This window comes from Hyaena hyaena, unplaced genomic scaffold, assembly GCF_003009895.1.
Source record: "Hyaena hyaena isolate Hyena2069 unplaced genomic scaffold, ASM300989v1 scaffold_67, whole genome shotgun sequence".
NCBI lineage: Eukaryota > Metazoa > Chordata > Mammalia > Carnivora > Hyaenidae > Hyaena > Hyaena hyaena.
The window spans coordinates 541309-567488 of NW_024080699.1; the positions used below are offsets into that span (position 1 = coordinate 541309).

Consider the following 26180-nt stretch of genomic DNA (forward strand, 5'->3'; position numbering starts at 1 on the left):
GTGACATCATGTGACTCCTTTTTGAGAGTGTTCTGATGTTTCCACCTTGTGCATTGTCCAGGATTGATGCCATCAGCTTTGCATTTATGCAGCTTTGATATCTGGTCTCTGGGCCTGTCCAGTCCTTCTCCACTGCTTTTCAACTTTTCCTTTCTGTTCCTGTCATTAAGATCCTAGTTTCCTTTCCCTCTTTTACTGAGATCTGAATTTAACAGCCCCACCCAACTGAATGCTCATCACATTATTTCTGACTTAATGCCTTTCTAATTTTGGCATACATTTTTTTTCATTCCTTAACTGTGTTCTTGAAATTTTTCTAGGTTCAAACTTGTTTCATGAAACTTTAATGATTTCATCCTATGTTGGTGTCTCCATTCTCTCTTTTATTAAAAAACAATTTTTGAGGGGTGTCTGAGTGGCTTGGTTGATTGCGCATCTAACTTCGGATTAGATCATGATCTCAGGGTTCATGAGTTTGACTCCTGCCTTGGGCTCTGTGCTGACAGCTCAGATCCTCGAGCCTGCTTCAGAATCTGTCTCCCTCTCTCTCTGCCCCTCTCCTGCTCACGCTCTGTCTCTCTCTTTCAAAATTAACATTAAAAATTTTTTTAAACAAGCATTGGATTGTACAGTTTGCCATGTCTGCATTGTTTGCAATTCCAGTAAGTGATGGACCTGAGAACAGGAAAATTCCAAAACAGCCGGTAGGTACTATCTAGAAAGTGCAAGTGGGCCAGTTTGTGAAGAGCAACTGAAACTGACACTTGAGCTTCAGTAAGGGTAAGAATTGCAGTATATCGAAGCTCATCAAACACTTTTAAATCCATGATTTCATATTTTTGAAGTAAATCCTTAATTAGTCATTTTCTGGAGGATAAAATATACTGATCCATTGTCTTGAAGATGAGCATTTATGCTGTCTTTCCTTTAAAGAATGGTAGCCCTGGGTAACCAAATAGTATAGGAGTTAGCATCTGTTTTTGTATGTAAAGAGTTATTGGAACCAAGCCATGCCCATTCATGTATGTATTGTCTGTGGCTGCTTTTGTACTACATCCACAGAGTTGAAGAGTTGCAGGAGACCACAAAGCCCCCACAGCCTAAAATAGAAAATGTTTGCAATTCTTTATATGGTAAATGGGGAGAGCATTTTTTTTTTATAGTAAACTCTGTGCCTAATGTGGAGCTTGAACTCATGACCCCGAGATCAAGAGTCACACGTGACTGAACCAGCCAGCACCCCTAGGAAAGCATTTTTTTTTTTTTTTTTTCCCCTAGGAAAGCATTTTAAAAAATTATTCCAGCTAATAAGTAAAAACAGGATGATAGAATTATAGTTTGCGGGTTTTTTCCCCAACTCCGTAAATTAATGAATCTAGGCACTAGTGATTAGTGTCTACTAAAAAAGTGAAAGACTGCCATTTCATGCCTCCAGATGAAAGAATAAAACTACCTTAGTCTTGGCAGAGGATTTGATCCAGGAATCAACTTGCAGAAGTACAGAGGCCGGAGGAATATGTTGGCTCTTAGATCATGAATGTGCAACAGGCAATGAGCAGTCTCTGTGACACCATACAGATTAAACAGCCTGAGAATTCTAGATTAAAAGACTTAAAAGACAAAATAGCAAGGGGCAGAGTTAAGCTATAGAGTCTAGAGATGCACACTTGTGTGATGAAGCCACACAGAAAATTTAGGTATTAGTATAAGTGGCTTAAATGGTTACTTTTGGAGAGGGCTGATTAGGATGGAGCACAGGGAAAGGGTTTTGGGGTGGCTGGCATAGTTCTATTTCTCTTGACCTGCATGGTGGTTGTAAGGGTGTTTTGCCTTATAAAATTCATTAAGCTCCAGTTTTTTTGTGTGGTTCCCTGTATCATTGTTTTGTTTTAAAGTAAAAGGTTAAAAATTTAAAACGGTGTCAAGCACATCTGATAAGGATTATTATTGCTCTTACTGAGTTGATTTATTTATAAGCACAAAGTGACATTCTGCAAACAGCCATCAAGAGTCACATTAATTACTGTGCTTACTCCTTTACAACTTTCTGATAAGTTTTTAAAAATCTAAATATGCACATGTGTATCGGCATGAGTTGTTGATTGTGTTCTTTCATCTCTGTCCTCTAGTTTTACTAGCCTGCTCACATGACCGTATTCCTGCTGTTTCTCTCTTTTGTTTTAGTCTGTCACCAGAAGTTTACTTTGTTAATCTCTTCAAAGACTTAACAATTTTGGCTTTATTGATTCTTCTTTATGTATTGGTTTTCTGTTTCATTGGTTTCTACTCTTATATTTAATATATATCCGTTTATATTTTTAATATAGTTTTTCAGAGGTAAACATTACAATGTAAATTTCTCTTGAGTGTCACTTTTGTTGCATATCTACAAATTTATAATGTTTTATCAGCCTTAGTATGTTTAATTCCTGTTATGACCTTTATCTTTGATCTAAGTTATTTGGAAATGTTTTTAATTTACAGTATATGGAGGATTTGTTTTTGTCTTTTTCTCTTTTATTATGTACTCTTGACTTAATTACATTGTGTCACTGTGATCTGTGTAATATGTAGTTTTTGAAAATTGTTAAGACTTGAAGGCATCGATTTTGTACACCTTCCCGTGCATTTTGGAAGAGAGAGGACTGTAATTGTTGGATTGAGAATTTTGTGTTTAGTAGATAAACCATTGAGTAATGGTTACATTATTCAAACCTTGATCTTACTAAGTTTTTGGTTTGCTTGATTTATCAGTAATTGATAGAAGTCTTGAGATTGCCCATTAGGATGACATATTTATCATAATTTTTCTATACTCTGTTAGTGTTTGTTTTCCCTGCCTTTGTTTTCAGTTGTCTTTGTCTTTCAACACTATCGGCAAATATATCTCTTAAATATTATAAAGCTAGATTGTTTTTTAACTCAATCTGAGTTTGCCTGTTACTGGAAAGTTTAAACCATTCACATTTTTTAGGCTTTGTTTGTTCAGATTTGACCTGCATGTTTATCATTTTTTTGTTCTATGAATCATCTTCTTCTAATAAGTTGAAATATTTTTGAAGTGTATTTGGAAGATTCTTTAAGAATTGGTCTGTTTGTCTAAATTTGCCAAGAGTGTTTATGTATTTTTCCCCCTTCTTGTTGTGTAGTGATTTCACTGGATACCCATATCTAGATTAACAATAGTTATTTGTTCTCAACACCTTGTAAATATTATTCCATTGTTTTCTGGCTTCCATTATTGTTGAGTGGACCTCTGTCATTCTAATTGTCTGTCGTTCCTTTGTAGGTGATCTGTCCTTTCTCTGGCTGCTTTCAAGATCTTCTCTTTGTCTTTGATGTTCTGCAGTTTCACTACGATGTGTCTAGGCATGGATTTCCTTTGTTTTCCTATTTTGTATATATTGTATACAAACATTTAAATAAAATACTTTATGCTATGAAAAAAAATGTTCACCGTAGAAAATTTGGAAAAACAAAACAAATCTTTGTAAAGCTTGCTGATAGATTAGAAATTAATCAACTAGCACTGAAAAAATTTAACATAAGCAGCAGCATTGTTTGCTTCATTCTTCACACTGGTTCTTCTCAGAGGCCTACCACTTTATTTATTTATTTATTTATTTATTTATTTATTTTTGAGAGAGAGTGCGTGCATGAGTGCGGGAGGGGCAGAGGTAGGGGAAGGGAGACACTTGTCACAAGCAGGTCACACTTGTCAGCACAGCCTGATGCAGGGCTCAAGTCTCCAAACTGTGTGATCATGACCTGAGCAGAAATTCGGAGTCAGATGCTTAACCGACTGAGCCACCCAGGCACCCCAGAGGGGTACCGATTTTAAAAGCTTATGTTTATGTCTTTAATTTTCTCCATGTCTAGGATATATTCTATAATTCACTAACTATTGGTGGTATCTTTTGTTTTTTTTTTTTGCTGCAGTATATCCAGGATCTAACACTTTTCCCTTGCTTTTCAGGCCCATACAGTAAAAATCACTTTTTTGGTTCATTTATTGGTTACTTTTATTATTTTAAGTAATACATCTAAATATTTATTTTTTGTGAGATTACTGTATTTCAGTATATTTTGACTCCCAAAAGTTGAGTGTACTTATGTCCCTTTTAAAACTCCTACATCTTTTCTCACCACACCTTTTATATTGCCAAGGATGATCAAATACACATTTTGGTTATTTTTCCTAGTTAAGACTACTGTGCTTTGTAAGTTGATTTTAAAAGTTGAGAACTGGGGGGCGCCTGGGTGGCTTAGTCGGTTAAGCGTCCGACTTTCGCTTAGGTCATGATCTCACGGTTCGTGGGTTCGGGCCCCGCGTCGGGCTCTGTGCTGACTGCCAGCTCGGAGCCTAGAGCCTGTTTCAGTCTGTGATTCCCTCTCTCTCTGACCCTCCCCTGCTCACGCTGTCTCTCTCTCTCTCCTAGAAATAAATAAAACATTAAAAAAAAAAAAAAATTTAAAAGTTGAGAACTGGTAAGCACTCCCGTATTTACGTTATTGACACTATATAAACATCACTTAATTTGAGGACCAGATTTACTTTTTGTCTACAACTTTTTGCAGGGGGTTCCCTAGAGTCTTGTATTTTCCACTCTTGGACAAGTTTTTATTTTCCTTAGGTTCTTCCCCCCACAGCCTCCTTATTACATTGCCTACCTTTATTATGGCCTAGAAATCTGTCATTTTATGCTGTTAAGTCTTTGGGCTCCCCTTTTATTAGGTGCCTTCATCCTAGAGCTTTTGTCCTCTTTCCCTTGACTGGTTGCTGACTATGTCTGCTTCAAGGCTGTCATTCCAGGACTCCCTCCTCCCCTGAGTTTTCTCTGCATTGTCTGGATCTCACTGTCTTCTCTGTATATTCTTCCATTTTGTCCACATCAGGAAGAAACCTAAGAAAAAGAAGGAGAGGTAAATTTTTCTGAGTACATAGAACTCTAAAAACACCCTTTTACTTAACTGATACTTTAGATAGGTACAGAATAAACTTCCTGCTTTGATTTTTCTCTTTTCTCATATTTGACTTGATCTTATGCTACTTTGGGATGTTTTATTGACTTTATTACCTTCATCCCTCTTTTGTTTTTTAAGCGAAGCATATTATAAAATTTCTACAAGCTCTTGTTCTGTTTATGTTTTGAGGATTCAATATCAAATTTATTTGAAGAACATAGAGGATTTTTTTTCTTTTTAAAGAATTAATATTTTGCGCCCTAATTGTTGGTTTCCTTCAGAGTCCATTTTTGTTTTCTCTTTTATGTGCAAGCTCTTTTCAAAAATATCTGTAGACACTTGGTTCCTAGTTTAAGAAAAGGTAGTACAGAGGCTTACCTAGATGTGTGTGGGCTAAGTGTTGCTATGGGTTTTGTTTTAAATAAAGCAAACAGTGGGGCGTCTGGGTGGCTCAGTCTGTAGAGCATCTGACTCTTGATTTCAGCTCAGGTTATGATCTGAGGGTCATGGGATCGAGCCCTGCGTCAGGCTCCATGCTGCGTGAGTGTGGAGCCTGCTTGAGTTCCTCCTCCTCCCTCTCCTTTCCCCTCCCCCTCCCCCTCCGTCTTCCATCTTCCCTCTGCACACACATTCCGTCTTTCTCTAAAATAAAATTAAAAAAAACAAACAAACAAAGAGCTACCCTTGTCCTTGAAATTATAGAGGAATTTCCCTGGAAGTGCTTACACTCCTGCTAGCTATCTAGAGTCTTCCCAGATAATTTGCTGAGTTCCTTATTAAAACATTTTAATTTTTTTTTTTTTTTGTAAGTAGATTCTCTGCCCAGCTTGAAGCTTGAACTCAACCTTAACTAAGATCAAGAGTCTCATACTGTCCTGACTGAGCCAGCTAGGTTCCCCAAAGCATTTAATTTTTTAAAAAATGTCTAAAGCTGTATCATTTGTCAACCTTTTCAGTTTCACATCCTTTATAGTCTCTTTTGCTCCTCACTTCACATTTGGATGCCCTTTTATTTATTTAATCTGGGTTAAATATCTCAGCGTTGTCAACTTCCGTATTTATATCTCCAGCTAAGACTTTGCATCTGAATTCCTAATTCCTATGCAACTACTTACTCTACACTCTTCTTGGATATACTTTGAATTATTTTATTTTATTTTTTTTTTAATGTTTTATTTATTTCTAGGAGAGAGAGAGAGACAGCGTGAGCAGGGGAGGGTCAGAGAGAGAGGGAGTCACAGACTGAAACAGGCTCCAGGCTCTGAGCTGGCAGTCAGCACAGAGCCCGACGTGGGGCTCGAACCCACGAACCGCGAGATCATGACCTAAGCGAAAGTCGGACACTCAACCAACTAAGCCACCCAGGCGCCCTACTTTGAATTATTTTAAGCTTATCTAAAACTTAATTACTGTCTTTGCCTCCAATCTGTGTTTGCCTCCAGTCTTCCTTGTTCTAGTTAAAGGCAGCACCACTTTTCCAGTTGCTCAAGCCAGAATCCTAATGCTGTTCTTTTCTTTCAAGCTCAGGACCATTCTTCGTTCCTGTCTCTTCTTTTCCTCTTGCCTTTTATTTTCCTTCCTCCTCCACCTTTACCATATCCTGTCCACGTCTATCTTCAGAGTATAAATTCACCTGTTTGTCATCAGTTCTGCCTCTACCATCCTAGGTTAAGCAATGACTTGCCTTGATTATTGGAATGGTGTCCTTACTGGTCTGTCTGCTTTCAAACTTGCCCTCCTACAGTCTATTCCACACAGCACCAAGTCTTTCTTTTAAACTGTCAGTGAGATCATGCCACTCCCTTTCTCAGAACCCTTTGGTGGCTCCCTGTTACACTCCCACGTATAAAAGTAAGATTCCTTCCTGATCGTCACCTACCGCCCTCTCCCTCCGCTTCTTCTCTTTGCTGTCCTCCAGATGTACTTGGTGTGTTCCTCTTCCAGAGCATTCAAAGAACGGTGTGTCTGAGATGCATTCACCCTTTCCCCTGGAATATTGTTTCCAAACATTCCACAGAACTCAGAAGTCCTCTCTCTGAAGTCCTCTCTAGCCCCCGCTCCCTAACCCATTTTTATAAAGCTTTATTTTTCACCATCGTATTTCTTATCATCTAAAAGGTATTTTAAGTTTGCATAGTTTAGATATTTTTATCCAGGCTCAGGTTATCAACATAAAGCATGTTATCCTTTAACGTACATTTTGGGTTTTTTGAGGTTCATCTGCTTCCCCTCCCCACCAGAATAGAAGTTCCCTGACCAGGGATTAGTGTGTGTGTGTTGTTCATTGCTGTGATTGAGTGCCCAGAATGGTACCGGACATACAGTAGGAGCTCAGTAAATCCTTATGTCGTAATGAACATGTTCTTTTCTACCTTGCATCTCACTTGCAGCTTTCCCAGTCTCTTTGGCTTTTCTGCTCTGCCTCACAGACAGTACTTGTCCGTATATATTCTGTTTTCCAGAGGTGGTTGAAATCTCTTCTACTAGGATCTCCTTTTTAACCCACGTCTTTAAATCTGTGATCTCCTAATTTCTGATTATGTAATTTTTTGTGTGCTGAAATAATTTTTTACTGTGTACACTTTAAGTACTTGACTTACATCTATCCACATTGTTATTGATTGGTAGGTATGTTAGAACATGTAAAAATAGGACCCTAAGGAGGATAGAGATAAATATTTTTAAGGTAATAAAATTTCTGGTTATTTTCTTCCTCTGCCTCAGTGGATAATCTTAGAAACCCAGTTTAGAGTCCACTGTTGTATGTTGTTAGGATTTTGTCCTTCTTAAGTTCTTCATTTTTATGGACTCTCCAGAAGGAGAGGCTATGAATGCATATGCTCAGTGTGTCATGTTGGACTAGGAGCACTTTGAAGGAGTCTTAGGGTTTTTATATTCAGACAAAAAGAAAATCTGCCCTTTGTTCTGCCATTGCCTTCCTCAAAGGTAAGCACTGCATGTACAACAGTTTGGTGTATAAACAGTTTGTAGTCTTCTTGGCATTTTTTTCATATGTATGTACATGTACGTCTTTTCTGTGTGAAGTATTATGTGTATATTTATATGCACACCATATATGTACATATAAAATACATGACATGAGTTTTTCAGTGACATGTTTTGTTCCACTTAATATGCCTTGGAGAAAAGTATAATGACATGGTGATTATGAGGAGGGACTGAGGGAGTCAGATTGCTTCAGTGTTAAACCAGACACTGCTGCTTACTCTGACTTTAACCTTTCGGTACTCCATTTTCCTTAAAATATGTAAAAGTCCTCTGCTGATGGATATTTACAGTGGGATCTGTGGAAGGATCTGTCCTGATTTTGCATTCTAAGGTTGGGCTGGGCACACCAGGTGGAGTAGGAAGCCTCAAATGAGCTCTTTCTTAGACCTTTTGTTACTCCTGTTAAGAGCCCTTTCCTGATTCTCTCTTTGAAGTGAAGTTTGCTGCCCTCTAGTGAGCCAGCTGGTTTTCAGGTGGCCTTTAGCTAAGGATGTGCTGTTTTCCCTAATGTTTATACTATAGATACATCTGTTAGCTAGGGCTCTTAATTCTGTATGAAGCCAAAGTCTTGTAAATTTTGAAAGTTACTTTCTTTCGAAAGGGTTTTTTTTTTTTTTTAATTTTTTACATTTATTTATTGTTTGAGAGACAGAGCACGAACATGGAAGGGGCAGAGAGAGGGAGACACAGAATCCGAAGCAGGTGGGGTGGGGCACCTGGGTGGCTCAGTCGGTTAAGCATCTGACTTTGGCTCAAGTCATGATCTCACGTTCATGGGTTTGAGCCCCGTGTTGGGCTCTGTGCTGACAACTAGCTCAGAACCTGGAGCCTGTTTTCAGATTCTGTGTCTCCCTCTCTCTCTGACCCTCCCCTGCTCACGTTGTCTCTCTTTGACTCTCAGAAATAAATAAAACACTAAAAAAATAGATAAAAAAGTTTCTAGGGGAAATATTTTAAATGGGGCACCTGGATGGTTCAGTTGGTTGAGTGCCCGACTTTGGCTCAAGTCATGATTTCACTGTTGTGGGTTCGAGCCCCGCATCAGGCTCTGTGCTGACAGCTCAGAGCCTGGAGCCTCCTTCAGATTCTGTGTCTCTCTCTCTTTCTGCCCCTTCCCTGCTCATGCCCTGTCTCTCAAAAAATAAAATAAAACGTTAAAAAAAACCCCACATACACATTAAAAAAAGAAAGAATCCAAAGCAGGCTCCAAGCTCTGAGCTGTCAGCACAGAGCCCGACCTGGGGCTCGAACCCACAACTGTGAGATCATGACCTGAGCTGAAGTCGGCCACTCAACTGACTAAGCCACCCAGGTGCCCCTCTATTTAAAGATTTTAAGGAATTAGATTAAATTTACAGATACAGTGGATAAATGAATAAAGATTCTTTTATAAATTTCCGTACTTTTTCCTGTTGTTGTGAGCAACATCTGTTCAACTGGGAAACAAAGGTTACAATTCATCATAAGAATTTTGTAGAGCCTGGGGCGGGGGGTCATGTCTACGATTTTGTATCTTTATGCTTTGTAGAACTTGTTGCTTGGCTACTAACCAAAGTAAAAAACTAAAGCCATGGAAAGACATTTCATGTTCTTGGACTAGAAGATTCTAGTATTGTTCAGATGGTGATCCTCCCGAATTAATTTATGAATTCAGCTCCATTTATGTTAAATCCTGCTGGCTTTTTTGAAAAAATTGGCAACTGGTCCTAAAATTCATATGGAAATGAAAAGGACCTAGAGTAGCCAAAACTACTGAAAAATAAGAAAGTTGGAGGACTTAACATTTTCCAGTTGCTAAACCTATTACAGAGCAATTGACTGGCACTACCATTGAAACGCCCAGAGTTCGAGAGACCCCAAAAACAGACCACCAGAGACCAGAGTCAAAGCCAATCGGCAAGGGTTGTTTATTTGCAGGTTCGAACCCGGACCTCTGCACACTCGTAGCCGGTGACGCTGAGAGGCCCCGAACAAAGCCTTTGCAGCCTTTTTATAGACAGGAGTAAACAAGTCGTGGGGAGGGACAGATCTCTATGGTTACAGGTTTGTCATTGGTTGATATTTAAATATGAACATATACTATATTTGATTGGTTCCCGCCATCAGGTTTTCGGCGGGATCCAATTACAACATTTAGGATACCTTTGAATTTAGCCAATCATAGAGCGAGTCTAGGGTCTTGTTCGGCGACTAACAGGTTAACTTCTCTCTCCCTAGGCCCTTCCTTCAGTAAGGCGGAGGGTGGCTGCTGGCCTTTCCTGATTGAGTGTTGCCAGGGTAGTGTGGTGGAGTGATGTGGTGGCCAGTTTCTTTGGCCTTGGGCAGTGTGCAGCTGCCTGATAGTTCCGGGGAGGCTGAAACTCAAGCCTTAAGCAATGGTACAGAAGCGGAAGGAGCTAGTTAGGTTTTAGTTTCCCGTAGTGCAAGCACTTGTACAGAAGCAGAAAAGCTGGTTGAGTTTTTGGTTTAGTTTGTCTAGGCCCCTCAGGACCCAATCATGACTTTTGAGAATCCTTTGAAAATGACCAGTTGTGAGGTGAGTTTAAAGGGCCCACATGGGGTTCAGACAAGCAGTGAGAAATTGGCTAGTTTGTATCTGCAGTTTCCAGCCTTGACTCAGACCATAGGAATGTTTCTATTTTTTCTTTTTGATTAGCTGAACTGAGGGCGGTCTAAGGATGGCTTTAGCCTTGAACAGTCTGAGGCTTTTCCTGGGACTGGGACTGGGGCTACGTGCAGCCCGAGGTTTCTCTTAATGGAGGACTTAATTTTTGGCTCTTCACCATAAGGATATACATACAATTCAGTAGAATAGAATTTAGAGCCTGAAAAAAAACGGATACATTTATGATGGGTTGATTTTCAGCGAGAATGCCAACACAGTTCAGTGGGGGAATAAATACATTCATTTCAACAAATGATGCTGGACAACTGGACATCCACAGGCAAAGAATGAAGTTGGATGCTTACTTTATGTAAATTAACTCAAAAATTGTAAAACTTAGGAAAAGAGTACATGTAAGTCTAAATAATGAACTTGGATTAGCCAGTGGTTTTTCAGATGTGACAACCAAAAGCTCAAGCAAAGAAAAACATTGATAAATTGGACTTTATCTAAATTAAAAACTTTGATGTTCCAAAGGATACTATCAAAATTAAAAGATAGCCCACATAGTGGTAGAAAAATCACTCCTCTAATTATAGTCTATCATCAAACCAAGGCCAAGTCTTCATTTCTCTTACTATAAATTCCTACCATACCATACCCATGCAGCTGAATTGCATTATTACCATACATATTTTAAGAAATCTGTCTGTAATTGTGGGTCCAGTTACCCTGCATATTTTCTCCCTACAACAGATATGCTAAAAACTTGTGCAACACTATTTTCAAGGTTAAATGAAACTCAGGATACCAAATAAAACAATTTAAAAGTAATTTGAATCCTGTAAGTTATGGTTTAATAGTTGAAGGGACAGAAAAGTGTTAAATTAACATCATATCCAGGTATAAAGTACTTAATGTTCTAATAATTTTGACTTCAGATCTTTGGTGCTCCTTGTCAAATGAGGTAAATAATAGAAAATTCTTTGTGTCTCACATGTGTGCTTTCAGCCAATCAGAAGACAGAATTATTTTGTATGCAATAATAGGGTTTATTGTTTGGAGATGAGTTTTACTTACAGGATACACAGGGCTTCATATTAAGGCTTCTTAGTTGTAGCAAAGAGAACATTGGTCTGGTTTGTTTAGCATTTTCAAATTTACTTTTGAGTTCTGACTCCAGAAATGTACAATCCTTTCTTTTTAGTTGTAGGTTTTAAGATGTTATTCACTCTTAATACTTTTTAATAACAGCCTTAAGCACTGTTTTTATTTTTCATGAAACAATATAATGGGCTGTGAAGGAAAAATTACCAAATACTAAGCAGGAGAATTTTATGAAAATGTCTTCAAGGTTTCCATCACCATCTTTACCGATTTTCTTCTCACCTGGGCCAATTGACTTAGGTTCTGTAACAAGCTCCTCTTGTTCACTGAATGAGCTAGACAGTATTTCCCATCTTCTAAGGAAAATATCAACTGATATCAATGAAATTAAAGGAATGAAAGCAGCAATTTTGACAGTGGAAGCAAATCTTTTTGATTTAAATGTAAGAGTGTCACAGAATGAAGCAAAAATTTCATCTTTGGAGGTTAAAATGAATGAATGTTCAACATCAGCATCTGAATGCAATAAACAATTTGAAGATCTTCAAGAGGAAGTCGATTTTGAATCACAGTCAAGGACTACTGATGTAAAAATAATTGGCTTCCTTAGAAACATTGAAAAAGGTAAATCTTTAGTATGTGATGTCTTGTATATAACTCACCTTTGCAACTGTGTCTTTTTATGTAACTGGACTGGTTGTCCTCTAGAGGCAGCAAGTCCCAAAACATGAACTTCTCATGGACCATTAAACAACCAAGAAGGAGTCTGTATGATTAACTTAGAAGCCTAGAAGTTACCAGAATTCTTAGTGGATCTCTATAAAAATGTTTTGAAGAGAGAGATGAGCATAGAGAAATAAAACTTGAAATGTGAGAGAATAGTCCTCTTTCATGTATCTATTTCATGAAGTTATCTTAAAATGTGTAATTCTTCCATTGTTCATTGCATTAAAGGGACCTGTTGTAATATTAGAATTGGAAGAGTTTCCTGTAACCCTAATATTTATCAGTTTCCCAAGCTGTTTTTCAGAGTACAACTTGACCAAATGATACCTGTATTTGAGGGCAACTTACCAGGATTTGCTGTGTTTATGCTATGATAATTTTGGAAGGAATTAACTTCTTTTTGTTATACCCCTAAAGAGTAGTACATTAGCTTCTATTTTAAAAGAAAAGAGCTGATAGAATTTTGAATTGACTATAGCTTTTAAAATGAAAAACCCCTTTTAGTGAAACATGGTAGTTGGCAGGCAGTTGCCAACTTATGTACGTGTACTTCAGTACATCGCAGTCTGTGAAACCACTAGTTACATATATACTAAAAACTAATAATAGTCATCTGACTAATAATTTTAGTATTTGGAACCCTATCAGTCACATCCTATTCTACACTGTACTGTACGACTTTTATTTAACTTTAATTTTTAAGTTTATTTTCATGTTTAATTTTTAAATGTTTATTCATTTTTGAGAGAGAGAGAAACAGAGCGTGAGCAGAGGAAAGGCAGAGAGAGAGAGGGGGACACAGAATCTGAAGCAGGCTCAAGGCTCTGAGCCGTCAGCACAGAGCCCAACATGAGGCTCAAACCCACAAACCACGAGATCATGACCTGAGCCAAAGTCGGACGCTTAACTGACTGAACCACTCAGGTGTCCCTAAGTTTATTTTTAATTGAAATGTAGTTGACGGTGCAATATTAGTTTCAGGTGTGCATAATGATTTGACATTTACATACATTATGAATTATCACCATGGTTAAGTGTAGTTACCATCACTCACTATACAAAGTTACTGAATATTATTGGCTGTATGCCCCATGCTGTACTTTACATCTCTGTGACTACAGCTGGAAGTTTGAACTTCTTAATCCTCTTTACCTGTTTGTTGCTCCCCTACTGCAGCCACTAGTTCTCTGTATCTGTGAGTCTGTTTCTGTCTTGTTTGTTCATCAGTACTGTTTTTTAGATTCTGCGTATAAGTGGAAATCATACAGTATTTGTTTTTCTCCTATTTCACTCAGTACCGTCCCTGTACGTCCATTTGTTGTGGCAGATGGCAAGATTTCATTCTTTTTTATGGCCAAGTAATGTTCCTGAGTGTGTGTGTGTGTGTGTGTATCACATCTTTATCCCTTCATCTCTCTGTGGACACTGAGATTGCTTGCGTATTTTGGTTCTTGTAAGTAATGTAGTAAACATAGCGTGTATATATCTTTTCAAATTAGTGTTTTCATTTAGTTGGGACAGATAGCCAAAAGTGGAATTATTGGATCCTATGGTATTTCTATATTTAAAATAAATTTTTTTAAGTATATTGATTTATTTTGAGAGAGAGAGCATGTGCATGCGAGGGAGGGGCAGAGAGAGGGAGACTGAGAATCCTAAGCAAGCTCCTAGGTGTCAGTGCAGAGCCCCAGTGGGGGCTCAGTCTCATGAACTGTGAGATCATGACCGGAGCTGAGTGAGATCAAGAGTCGGGTGCTTAACCAACTGAGCCACTCAGGCACCCGTGCTATTTCTATTTTTAATTTTTTACTGTTTTCCACAGTGGCTGCACCAGCTTCCATTCCCACCAACTGTGTATGAACATTCCCTTTTCTCTACATCCTTGCCAAGACTTGTTATTTCTTGCCTTTTGGATACTAGCCATTCTGAGAGATGTGATGTGAAGCGGTATCTCATTTAGATGTTGGAACATCTTTCCATTTCTTGGCTGTCTCTATGTCTTCTTTTAAAAATGTCTCTTCAGGTCCTGTGCTCTTTTTTTTTTTTTTTTTTTTTTTTTAAGATTTGGTTTTTTTGTTGTTTTGTTTTTGTTCCTGTGTTTATTTTGAGAGAGCTCAAGGCGTGCATGAAAGGAGGGAGGGAGAGAGAGAATCTCAAGCAGGCCCCACACTGAGAGCATGGAGCCAAACATCAGGCTCAGTCTCATGAACCATGAGATTATGGCCTGAGCCAAAATCAAGAGTAGGACGTTTAACTGACTGAGCCACCCAGGCACCCCCTCCTTTGCCCTTTTTAAAAAAATCAGATTGGGTTTTTTGGTGTTTTATGAATTCTTTATATATTTTGGATGTTAATCCCTTATTGGATATGTCATTTGTAAATATCTCCATTCAGTAAGTTGCCTTGTTTTATTTATTTTTTTTAAGTTTATTTATTTTGAGAGAGACCAAGTGAGAATGCACACAAGCAAACAGGGGAAGGGCAGAGAAAGGGAGAGAGAGAGAATAAGCAGTGGAGTCCGGTGCAGGGCTTGAACCCACGAACGAGATCATGACCTGAGTTGAAGTCAAGAGTCAGGATTCTTAATGGATTGAGCCACCCAGGTGCTGCCCTGCCTTTTTGTTTTGTTGATAGTTTGCTTTACTGTGCAGAAGCTTTTAGTTGGATGGAGTCCCAGTTTTTCCTGTTATTGCTCGCACCTAAGGAGACAAATCCAAAGATATACTGGTGAGAGTGATACCCAAGAATTTACTGCCTTCTTTTTTTTTTTTTTTTTTATGATTTCAGGTCTTACATTTAGATGTTTAGTTCATTTCTAATTTGTTTTTGCATATGCTGAAAGTGTTTTTCTCATATAGCTGCCCATTTTCTAAATACCATTTATTGAGAAGACTCTTCCTTGCTGTAGATTCTTGCCTTATCATTGATTAATTGAAATTATTTTACAATAATTAATTGAAAATTAACTTTGCACATTTTAATACTGTTTTCCATTCTATGGGCATCTTTGCATTTATTTGTATCGTCTTCATTTTCTTTTCATCTGACAGTTTTCTGAGTATAGATATTTCACCTCCTTGGTTAAATTTATTCCTCAGTATTTTACTCTTTTTGGTGCAATTGTAAGTGGGATTGTTTTCTTAATTTCTCATTCTGCTACTTTGTTTTTAGTGAATGGAAACACAACATATTTCTTTATATTTTGTATCCTTCAACTTTAGGGATTCATTTATTCTAAGTTTTTTTGGTGGAGTCTTTAGTGTTTTGTGTATTAATCATCTATTTCTTCCTTTCCAATGTGGGTGCCTTTTTTCCCTCCCCCCCCCTTTTTTTTTTGTCTGATGGCTGTGGCTAGGACTTCTAGTACTATATTAAATAGAGGTGGCAAGAGTGAACATTCTTATTACCTTGTTCCTCATCTCAGAGGAAAAGCTTGCAGCTTTTCACTTCAGAATGTTAGCTTTGGGTTTGTCTTTTGTTTGTTTGTTTTTAACATTTATTTATTTTTGAGAGGCGGAGCATTAGGGGAGGGGCAGAGAGAGAGGGAGATAGAGAATCTGAAGCAGGCTCCAGGCTCTGAGCTGTTAGCACAGAGCCTGATGTGGGGCTCGAACTCGCAAACCATGAGATCATGACCTGAGCTGAAGTCAGACGCTCAACCAACTGGCCACCCAGGTGCCCATGTTTGTCTTTTTTTTTTTTTTTTTTAATGTTTTATTTATTTCTAGGAGAGAGAGAGCATGAGCAGGGGAGGGTCAGAGAGAGGGAGTCACAGACTGAAACAGGCTCCAGGCTCTGAGCTGGCAGTCAGCACAGAGCCCGACGCGGGGCCCGAACCCACGAACCGCGAGATCATGACCTAAGCGAAAGTCGGACGCTTAACCGACTAAGCCACCCAGGCGTTCCTGTCCTTTTTTTAAGTTGAGTTATGTTCCCTCTAAATTCATTTGGCTGAGAAGTTTTATTTTTTTATTTAAAGCACACAGAACCCAGGGAAAAGGCCAGAGAGGAGAAAAAGAGAATTTTAAACAGGCTTCATGCTCAGTGTGGAGTGCAACGTGGAATTCGATCCCACAACCCTGGGATCATGACCTGATCCAAAATCAAGAGTTGGACACTCAACAGACTGGCACCCAGGCACCCCTTGTTCAGAGTTTTTATCATAAAAGGATGTCAGGTTTTGTCAGATGCTATTTTTTCATGTATTGAGATAATAAGATTCCTAGCCTTTGTTTTGTTACTGTGGTGTGTCATGTTGATTGATTTGTGGACCTTGAACCATCATTGCATTCCTGGAATAAATGCCACTTGCTTATGATGAATAATTGTTAATGCATTATCGATAATACTTGGGTTTTAAATCAAGGGAGCACCTGATACCTCCTAAGCACTGGCGTGGAGGGGGGTGGTTTGGAAAAGTGTGACTTCCTTCCATCCTTCAAAGAGCTTATCATCAAATTGAAGACATTGAAAATCAGTTCTGTGTCCCTGCTTGGTCTTGTTTTGCAGTGTAACAGTGAGGAAATTATGAACCCGTTTATGAAATAATACTCCAGCTGAGTATGTTTTCTCACGAGATTCGTGCTGCTGGGGTATCTGGGCTCCAGACCTCTGAGATCGTACTTCTCATTGTTCTCTTCATATCAGTCCAGGCCATAGTTTGTCTTTTGGAAACTGGATCAGATAACTGTGCTGTGTCTTGTTTGCAGTTCCAGGGGTGTGGGAGTGGGTTGTAATGGTGAGAGCCCAGGTTATGGAGGGAGTTATTTTTTATTTTGATCTTGCAGTTGGCTGTTGCCTGTCAACTATAGCTCAAGCTGTGGGTCCACGCAGTACCACCAGGAGGTGGTACTACCTTAGCCTTTTAACCTTTATTCTTAGGTTTTACCTCCGGTCCAAGAAAACTGGCTTTCAGACAGAAGAACAACTAGGATTTTTGTCTTACAGACTTTGGTCTATAAATATTATTAAATAGCATTGTTGAAGCTATAAATTATTTTTTTAAGACTTTCAAGTAAGAACCCAGTAAGATTATTTTAGGCTTCATTTCTGGAAATACACACATATTGTTTGTTTTTAAAACTTAGTAAAGCTTGAAAATTTGTATCCTAGGAACTCCACAGAGGCAGTTGTTATCCCGACTGCAGATCGACCCAGTAATGGCAGAAACTTTGCAGATCAGTCAAGGTTGGTAATAACCTTAAATTTTCATTGTAATCTAGCATTTTTCAGTTGCTATTTCCATTTCTTACGCCTCATTTAATGTATCCTGTATATCTTAGATCCTGCCCTAAGATGCTATATTAAGATCTGTGAAAATATTTTAGGGCCAGGAGACAAGATCTGCATTTTCTTCATGTTTTATGGTGTTTGTATGTTTCGCCTCATTCAGAATGTTTCCTGCTTTGATGCCGTTTCCCTTGAGTCCCTGGAATCTGCTGGCTGTCACCTTCTGCTCCAGAGACAGTTTGAATCCCTAACCTTCTCTCCTTTCTGCCCTGCTTTGCCATTGTCTTGAGCTGTTTTCATGTTCCTTAGCTTGTTCTACCTTATCCTCACTTTCACTTCACTTTAGATTCGCCTCACCAGGGCCACACATGGAATTAGTTGTTCTTAGAGCCACTGTAACTTCAGTGTCGCCCCCCCCCCCCCGACACTTATGCCATGGTCTGTTTTAGGACAGGGCCTTATGTATCTCTGTTCTCAGTGCCCGCCCTTGCCAACTGTGTGTACAGGCCCTAGTGTCTGCTGAGTAAGAGAGGGGCCACTGGAGACCTGCAGTCTTAAATTCAGTAACCTTCTTTTCTCCTGCTTTCGTTTATTTCCCCTAAACCTGCTGTTGTTGGAAGCTCTGGTGCCCTGGCCCCTCCCTGTGGCTCCTGCTGCTTCCCCCTTGGTCAGGCCTCCACAGTCAGTAGGTATATTTCAGTACCCCACCTCCCTCTGTCTCAGCAGGAAGCACTTGTCCTCTCTCAGGATCACCATCCGCCCAGATGCCAGACCCCACCCAGTCGATGAACACTTAGTGACCCCCCCACTCCTGTAGGCTTAGTCCTGCCCCTCTCCGGGCTTCTCCTCTCTGCCTGTGAAAGAGCTTAGATGCCCTCCATCCTTGATGTCGCTGTCATCTCTCAGCATTCCATCCAGTTTTCCACATAAGGGTATTTTCTTTCAAAATGTTTGGCAGCTAAGCTCTGTGTGTTGTATCCACTTCGTTGACATTTCCACATTTTTTGTTTCCTTTAATTTTTCTTTTTCTCCATCGTGCACATACAGTTTGAAGCATCTAGTCCTACAAGGACTACATTCTTTGCTTATCTCCTATTGTGGTGTTTATTTCTGGGAGCCTTCTAGTTTCTGCATATTCCCCTTATTTATTTTTTGTATACTGACCTTGTTTCACGTATGCAACAGTTTCTCTTATTTCTCTGAGGATATTAAAGATAATTTTGGGTACTTTCTCCCCTCCCTTCTTGGTCTTATTTTCTCCAGGTTGTTTGTTTTGATTGCTGTCTTTCATGGCAGGTTTTCCACAGATGTCTGGGGCTCCTTGGCTGTCGTACATTTTATGAGTGGGGCTCTCCAGAAGCAGAGAGGCATTCTGGGTTCATTAGTTAGGATGCAGGGCTTGTGACTTCACATTTGAATATAGATCCTGCAGTGGAGACTCATTGTTTTGTGTCTTTAGTGTGGAGATAACCCTGATGTCACTGTCTGTAGGCCTTTCTTCTTAGACTGGTGAGCTTCTCCACAGAAAGATCTTTCAGAGTAGTGGATTGGCTTCCAGCGTTTCTGGAAGCATTTAAAATGAGGAAAAGAGCCTGGGGGAGGCACCTCAACATTAATTACTATGTAATGTTTGTTTACACCTCCTCCCTGTTTTCAGAACAGTATTTCTTTCAACAAGGCTGGCATCCCTTGGTCCAGAGACCCTCTGTTTTGACCTTTCTAAGAGGCTTAAGTTCCGCTTTTCTCTAAGGGAGAAAATAGTCAAAGATTATCAAGAAATCGAACTACTTTTTAACATTTTAATAGTATACATTCAATATTTGTTGTAGCACTATTCTGTCAAAGACCACAATGCTTCATTTATAGGCCTCCAACTCTGGTCAGTGGGGAAACATGTCTCTAGTGATTCCAGAAACTTCAGTATAGCGGTAGGGGAGTAGGTGTGGTGCAGGTTAGAAGTGACAAAACAGATTTATAGTTTAGGAAGAAACCATTGTTTCTGGGGCGCCTGCGGGGGCTCAGTCGGTTAAGCGGCCAACTTCGGCTCAGGTCATGATCTCACAGTTCGTGGGTTCAAGACCCGCATCAGGCTCTGTGCTGACAGCTAGCTCAGAGCCTGGAGTCTGCTTCCAGTTCTATGTCTCCCTCTCTCTGCTCCACCTCTGCTTGTGCTCTGTCTCTCAAAAATGAATAAACATTAAAAAAAAAAAAAGAACTTCTGAAATAGACACTTGAACATACCTCTTTGCCTTGTCTTTCTCTCCACCCCTTCCTAGGGTCCCTTTGCTACTGGCTTCTCAGCCTTTGGAGAATCTTGGGACCCACACTGGAATGTTTCATTATTGGCTTAAGTTTCAGCTTTTGAAGACGTTAGTTTTTCACTTTCAAAACGTAGTTGTCTCCTTTTATGGTTATTGTCTTTGTGACTTTATGTTTTAATAATGTAACCCTTTGTTGACATTTCATTGGGATTTTAGGAGGAAACAAAAGGCATGGGTTCAGCTTGCGGGCTGCACCCAGAAGATGTCCCTAACTCGTGTCTGTCTGCTTCTGCTGGGCCCAGGTGGTAACGGTACCCTTGCAGAGGAGGCTGGTGGCGCTTGCAGAAAGATGAAAGCTCTGTTTTCGGTGCCTGCTTCTCTAAACCCTGTCGTATGTGACACGTCGTCCCCATGTTTTCTTCGGTCTTTGATCGTTTGGCTTCCAACTTTACCATCTTTACCAGACTTTACCAATTTTACCAGAGACTTTACCATCTCTGTTTTTCTTCTAATTCCATTCGTTCTTCCTTGTCATCTCCGCTCCTCCTGTCCCGTCCCCTAAAATGTTAACTTTTTCCTGTGTCCTGCCCTGAGCATTATCTTCATCTCTTCTCTGTTCTCCCAAGATGTAAACTGGTAGAACTGCTTTGCCAAGTGCAGGTTGGGGAGAAGCAGGCAGCAGCCTCGGACTAAGTTCTGGACTCTGCCAGCTGGGCACGTCTGGCCGCCACTGGAGAGCGGCAGGGTACGTGCTGGTCTCTCTAACACAGGAGCGAAATCCGCTCCTTCGGCTCCTATGAGGGTGCAGTGGGGATGGCGGCACTGACTGCGAGCTTTAGTAATGAACCCTTAGTTCACCTTCAGTTTGGATGCGCTTTCTCTTTTCTCTCCTCTTATTTCAACTTCTAAACTGGGAGCCCCACAAAGACTTTAAATAAATCTGAAGTCGAAATTTATCTACGCCCCCCTTTCAGTCTGCTCTTTGTTCTCTCCTTATTCTCCTGGGTCCGGTTTCTCCCCTACTCCCCTCCGTCTGTATCTCTATCCCCTCTCCACCACCCCTTGCAGGAAGGGCCGCTCTGCTCCACTCCTTCACTCCTAGTGTGGGAGTTCCAAGTGCAGCTTCTGTGAAAGGCCAGCGCTGATGCAATGTGGAAAGGGTCTTCTCCCTCTTTTGTAGGTTCGAATAGGATGAAGGGTGAGAATCATTTCACAGCCTGGTAGCTGAGATCTAGGACTCCAGTACATTCTTAGTACTGTTTTTCTAAAAACCAGTTTGATCATGTCACTTCTCTACCTAGAAACCTCTTGTGATTCTTTATGACTTCTAGAATCCAAACTCACTGACACATACAAGATCCTTCATGCCTAGGCCTTCCCTGCCGCCCAGCACCACCCCCCTCCAGCCACACCACATTTCTCAGCGGGTCTTAGATTTCTTGTGTCTTATGAAAGCCTCTGCCTTTTTCCATGCAGTTTCCTCTGCCGGATGCGCTCTGTTTATTATCCAAGTCTTCCCCCCCCCCCCCCCCCCCCCCCCCCCCCCAAGAGTGCAAGTTTCTTCTTAATAAAACATAGCAACCATTTGAGTTGCCCCTGAAGCCGATGAGGAGTGCCCTTTCCTCCAGGATCTGGTTCTCCCCCCCCCCCCCCCCCCGGGTTATTTCTGCTCGTTCCTTTAATTCCTGCGTCAAATGTCCATCGTCTGTAGGCTTTGTCTAGATCCCCAGCTGGAATAGATTGGTTGTATTCTCCCAACTGTTTTTTCATCCTCCTTTTGGATCAGCTTTTAGGGTATGCTTTTCTGAAATGTTATGTACATCTCTTTTTCTATTTTTTCTCCTTTGTGGGCCTAGCACAGTGCTCAGTTGAATGGTGTGGATTTTGTTCTGTTATTTGCCTCTTAACCTTAAGTGCAACTCATTAACTTTAGTCACTTGATGGCATATTAATATAGGTCAACCGTCTCCACTCTGGGCTCTTAGCATATTTTATAAACTAGTCAGGTTTAATAAGCGTATTGTAGATGATGTGAACTGTGGTTCTTTGCATTGAAGGTCAGTGTTTTCTGTGCTGTATTTTTTTTAAGTGCCCCTTCACCTTAAAATTCCGTTTCGATAAGTCTTCTCTGTACAACCAGGCGGAAATTACACCAGGTGAATTATTTTCATCAAGATTGTTCTCTGTAAGGGATACTATGCAAAGTGAACAAAATAGATTTTAGAAAGATTTTTAAGCAGTCTTTGTGTCATAATTCCAGGGAACATGAGGATTCTTCTATGTATTTTTAGAAAATACTGTACTTAAGAGTAAGTTTATATTCGTATTCCATTAGATGCCTCATAGAAGAACCTTTCTGTCCTGTAGGCAGGGTGATTCGTTCAAAGCTCCAGGTAATGTGCTCTCATGAGGAAAGGAATACTTCCTTAAAAAAAATGTTTGGCATAGAATTGCCCAAGAAGTGCCACAGGATTGCAGCACGATTCTGGGGCAGAACTGTTGTGATTATCCTTTGGAAGTAATTAGAAATATATAAACGATTGACATTCTTCTCACTTGTGTGATGTTGGGAATACAAGGTATATTCAAAAGTAAACATTTATGGCCAATTTTTTTGGCTCAGATTACTATGACATGGAATCCATGGTCCATGCAGACACCAGATCATTTATTCTGAAGAAGCCAAAGCTGTCTGAGGAAATAGTAGTGGCACCAAACCAGGAGTCGGGGATGAAGACTGCAGATACCCTTCGGGTACTTTCAGGACACCTTATGCAGACACGGTAGATGGTTTCTTTTTCTTGTGTAGCTTTTTTGTGTTGATTAGATAGTGCAGGTTAACCATTAGTTTCCATCTCCCTCCTCCCCATCCTGGCCCCCAGTGCAGAGTGCTTTAACTAGGTCAGTGGTTAGGCCAGGTGTGATAACCCAGTTTCCGTTTCCAGGGATTCCAGTTCATCTTTCTTGTTCAGAAACCCATTAACTTGCAGATAAGTCAGTCCATGATTTAGCCCTGTAAATAAGATTCTTTTCTTTATGCACATCCAGGAAATGAAATTTAAAAGCCAGGTGATCAAAGTCAGGAAATCTTTGCACAGAGAGTTAGCAGATCGGGTTGGGGTGATTCTTCCCTTAGAAAATGGATAAATGTTTGATAAAGGAACAGACCTACAGATAGTAAAACTAGTGTTAATATAGAACTGTTGACCATTGTGTTCTGAACACAGATGCTGATTTTTCAGCTTATTTCCAAGTGACCTTATGAAGATCAAAAGGATGATGTTCAGGGCAGAGGGGAGAAGGTCCTTAGTGCAGCCTGGATGACCCCGCCGTGATTGGCCATAGTCATTGTGTGTTAGCAGAATTCATCAGGGCTGTACTTGAAAGTCCTACCAAGTCGTTTTTGGTTTTTTTGTTTTGTTTTATTTTTTTGTTTTGTTTTTAACTGAAGAAACCAACAAGTAAGGGAGCGATAGTTCTGCTGAAGAGCACTGTAGGAGGCTCAGCGTTTTGTGTTTGTTTCCCTAATTCTCTGGTATTTTCTATCTGTCTGGCAGAGATCTTGTACAACCAGATAAACCTGCAAGTCCCAAGTTTATAGTGACGCTGGATGGTGTCCCCAGCCCCCCAGGATACATGTCAGATCAAGAGGAGGACATGTGCTTTGAAGGAATGAAACCTGTAAACCAAACTGCAGCCGCAAGCAAGGGACTCAGAGGTCTCCTCCACCCACAGCAGTTGCAGTTGATGAGCAGGCAGCTTGATGACCCAAATGGTAGCTTTGCAAATGGTGTGTTGAGAGCTCAGATTTTCCCTTTGCAGGGTGCTGTCGTTGTGAGGGAAGTCTGGGGCCTGTCTCTCTACCTTCAATGGATATTGGCTGGAGGCCTTGCTTTTATTTGTAAACCAGGAGTGGCCTTTTTTCTTTTCTCAGACAACATACTAGTTCAATTTGAGACTGTCCTGTGTATGTCTGGTGGCGGGCTGTGACGCCAGGGCGGCAGTGGAGGGCGGCAGTGGAGCTCGGCCGTGAGAGCCACAGTGTGTCTCACCTGTGCTCGCAGAAGGGTGAACCATCCCTCTTGCTACCTGGTGCACTTTTTTCCTGTAGAAACTAACTGTACCTATTACTTTCCCCTCGTAACAGCAGTAGTCTCTCCTGTAGTTAACGTGACAGAAAAATGAATTTGGATGTTGATGCTATTTTCACCTGAATGAAATGCCTTTGAGAGGAGTCTCTCACCTAATCTGTCAGTATACTTCATGGAAGTTTACCACAAATCTTATCTTTAAGTTATTTAATATCAAAGCACAGTATTTAGTAGAAGTGAAATGAACTCTTCTGATAACGGCACGCTTTTAGGCAGATGAACCTCTGTCACTCACTGTCCTCCTCTCGCTGGATCCAGTGGCAAGTACATAACGCTGCTGAACGCTTTCACTTGTGACACAGGATGGTAGTCGTGTCCCCACGGCTTCTAGAATTGGTAGAAACACCTTCATTGGTAGGGGAGACAGTTACTGAAACTTAAAATGAATAGCATTGAAGTAAAAACAGTAATGGGTTTTGATATTTTCCCAAGTTAATCCTTTTCTTGGTAGAGACATGAAGATACATTAAATAACCTTTTTCAGTCGATAAAAATATAATAGCCTTTAGGGGGAGATGATGAGTGAGGGAGGACATACCGCTATTGAATGGAATGCTTTTTTTGCTGAGTCAGTAATATAATGTCATGGCCTTGGTTAGTGGAGGGAGTTGAAAGTCTGACCCTATCAAAAGGAAGGAAGAATTTTAAATGGTAACAAAGGCAGTTAAGAACTACCATAGTCAGGCAGTACAGATTTCTTGACCCCGTGTATTTTGTCTACAAACGAGAGAAAAATTGGTAGCGTAGGTATGTTGGGGTCTAATTTTATTTAAATGTAGACATCCACACTAGGCTCTATTGATGTGTATGTCATCGCAGTGGCACTCTCAGTAACATGCTAGTTGAACTTCTTGCCTACGTTTCACAAGTGCCGTGGCCGTTACGGAGACAGCTGTGATGAGCAGTGAGCCTCCTTTACCATTGCTTTGACCTGGGACTCAGCGTTTCACTGCTGCCCAAGGAGGAAGCTCTGTAGTAGTTAGAGCTGAAGTGTAACAGTCACAGGGGGCCTCTGGTCTTTCTTTCTCTTCCCCCTCCAAGCAGGGAATTTGAAACTTTGCAATTTCTTTTGCTGGCTTTTTGTCCAGTGATTCAAGGATGCTGTTGCCAGCCCCCCCTGCTCTGCCCCTAGCCGTCAAATGATAGCACAGATTGTATGGCTTGCAATAAAAAGTGAATTTGCCTCATCTTAAAACTTCAACAGAAGTTTTAACAGCTTATGAAGTGAATGTTGGGGAAACCAGAGTCGTGATCTCTGTATGTATGACTTAACATTTCCATTAGAAAGATCATGTTTCCTTGTAAAGTATTTAACTTCTTTAGCACTACCCATGAGTATCTACTCCATTTTCCAGCCAGTCTGTTCTTGGGTATTCGTCATTAACCCAGGCCAGATTAATGTTTTTCATTTGGCCTGAGCTCTTACGTATATACCATAGTGTAAAGTATGTTTTTCAGGAGGAGGAGAAGGCTCCCTGAGACTAAGGATACTGTTATACCCTAGAGCTAAACAGTGGCTTTTATGGCTTTTAAAGCACCAATGGAAAACTATTTGAGGCAGTTCTACAGTAGCTCTTTGATGCTCCTCCTCTCTGGGCTCCAGGGCTGGATTTGTGTGCCTTACTCTCCTGTAACGAAGACTGAGGTTGGGTCACTGGGTCATTAAGTTCTCAGAATACTGGCTGCTGCGCTCTTAGAGTTTGAAAAGGTTGCCTGTTTGGCATTTTTGTTTCCATTCAATTAAAACTCTTAAGGATGATGTTATTTTCTTTATGCATAAAGGAGGAAACTGAAGTTGAGGGACCAGGTTACACTTGCCCCAAGTGTCAGTTTCCGCAGAGTTACAGAGCCAGATTTGAACTGCCTGACCTCGGGCAAGCAGAGGACTAGAGGAGTGTGGTTGAAGTGGTATTTGCTTTCATAGATGAGAATGTGAACCGTAATATGTAACACCCATGAGGCTCTTTGTTTTCTTTTTTCTTTTTTTAGTGAGGATGTCTTAGGCAGATTATTATGGCCTTTAGGTATAATTTTATTTGGCTTTTCTATGTTTTAAATATGCAGTAGTTGCTAGCATTTAAAATTGATGCCATCTAAAAAGGTTTTTGGTTTTCTGAATCAGGAGAT

The 26180-nt window shown here is 40.3% G+C and overlaps 1 protein-coding gene across 5 annotated transcripts in view; it reads left to right on the forward strand.

The window, feature by feature from the left end:
• The window catches only part of ZC3H14 (zinc finger CCCH-type containing 14), a 47582-nt gene that overhangs the window by 17257 nt on the left and 4145 nt on the right, over nt 1-26180 (forward strand). For 2 of the 5 annotated variants that reach the window (XM_039232534.1, XM_039232535.1), the window contains exons 10-12: nt 17525-17599; nt 22526-22685; nt 23460-23692. In XM_039232534.1, coding sequence (XP_039088465.1) covers nt 17525-17599; nt 22526-22685; nt 23460-23692 — 468 coding nt within the window. Of the gene's footprint in view, nt 1-11692; nt 12311-17524; nt 17600-22525; nt 22686-23459; nt 23693-26180 lie in introns of those variants that run through there. The other 3 variants (XM_039232536.1, XM_039232537.1, XM_039232538.1) reach the window with 2 other exon arrangements.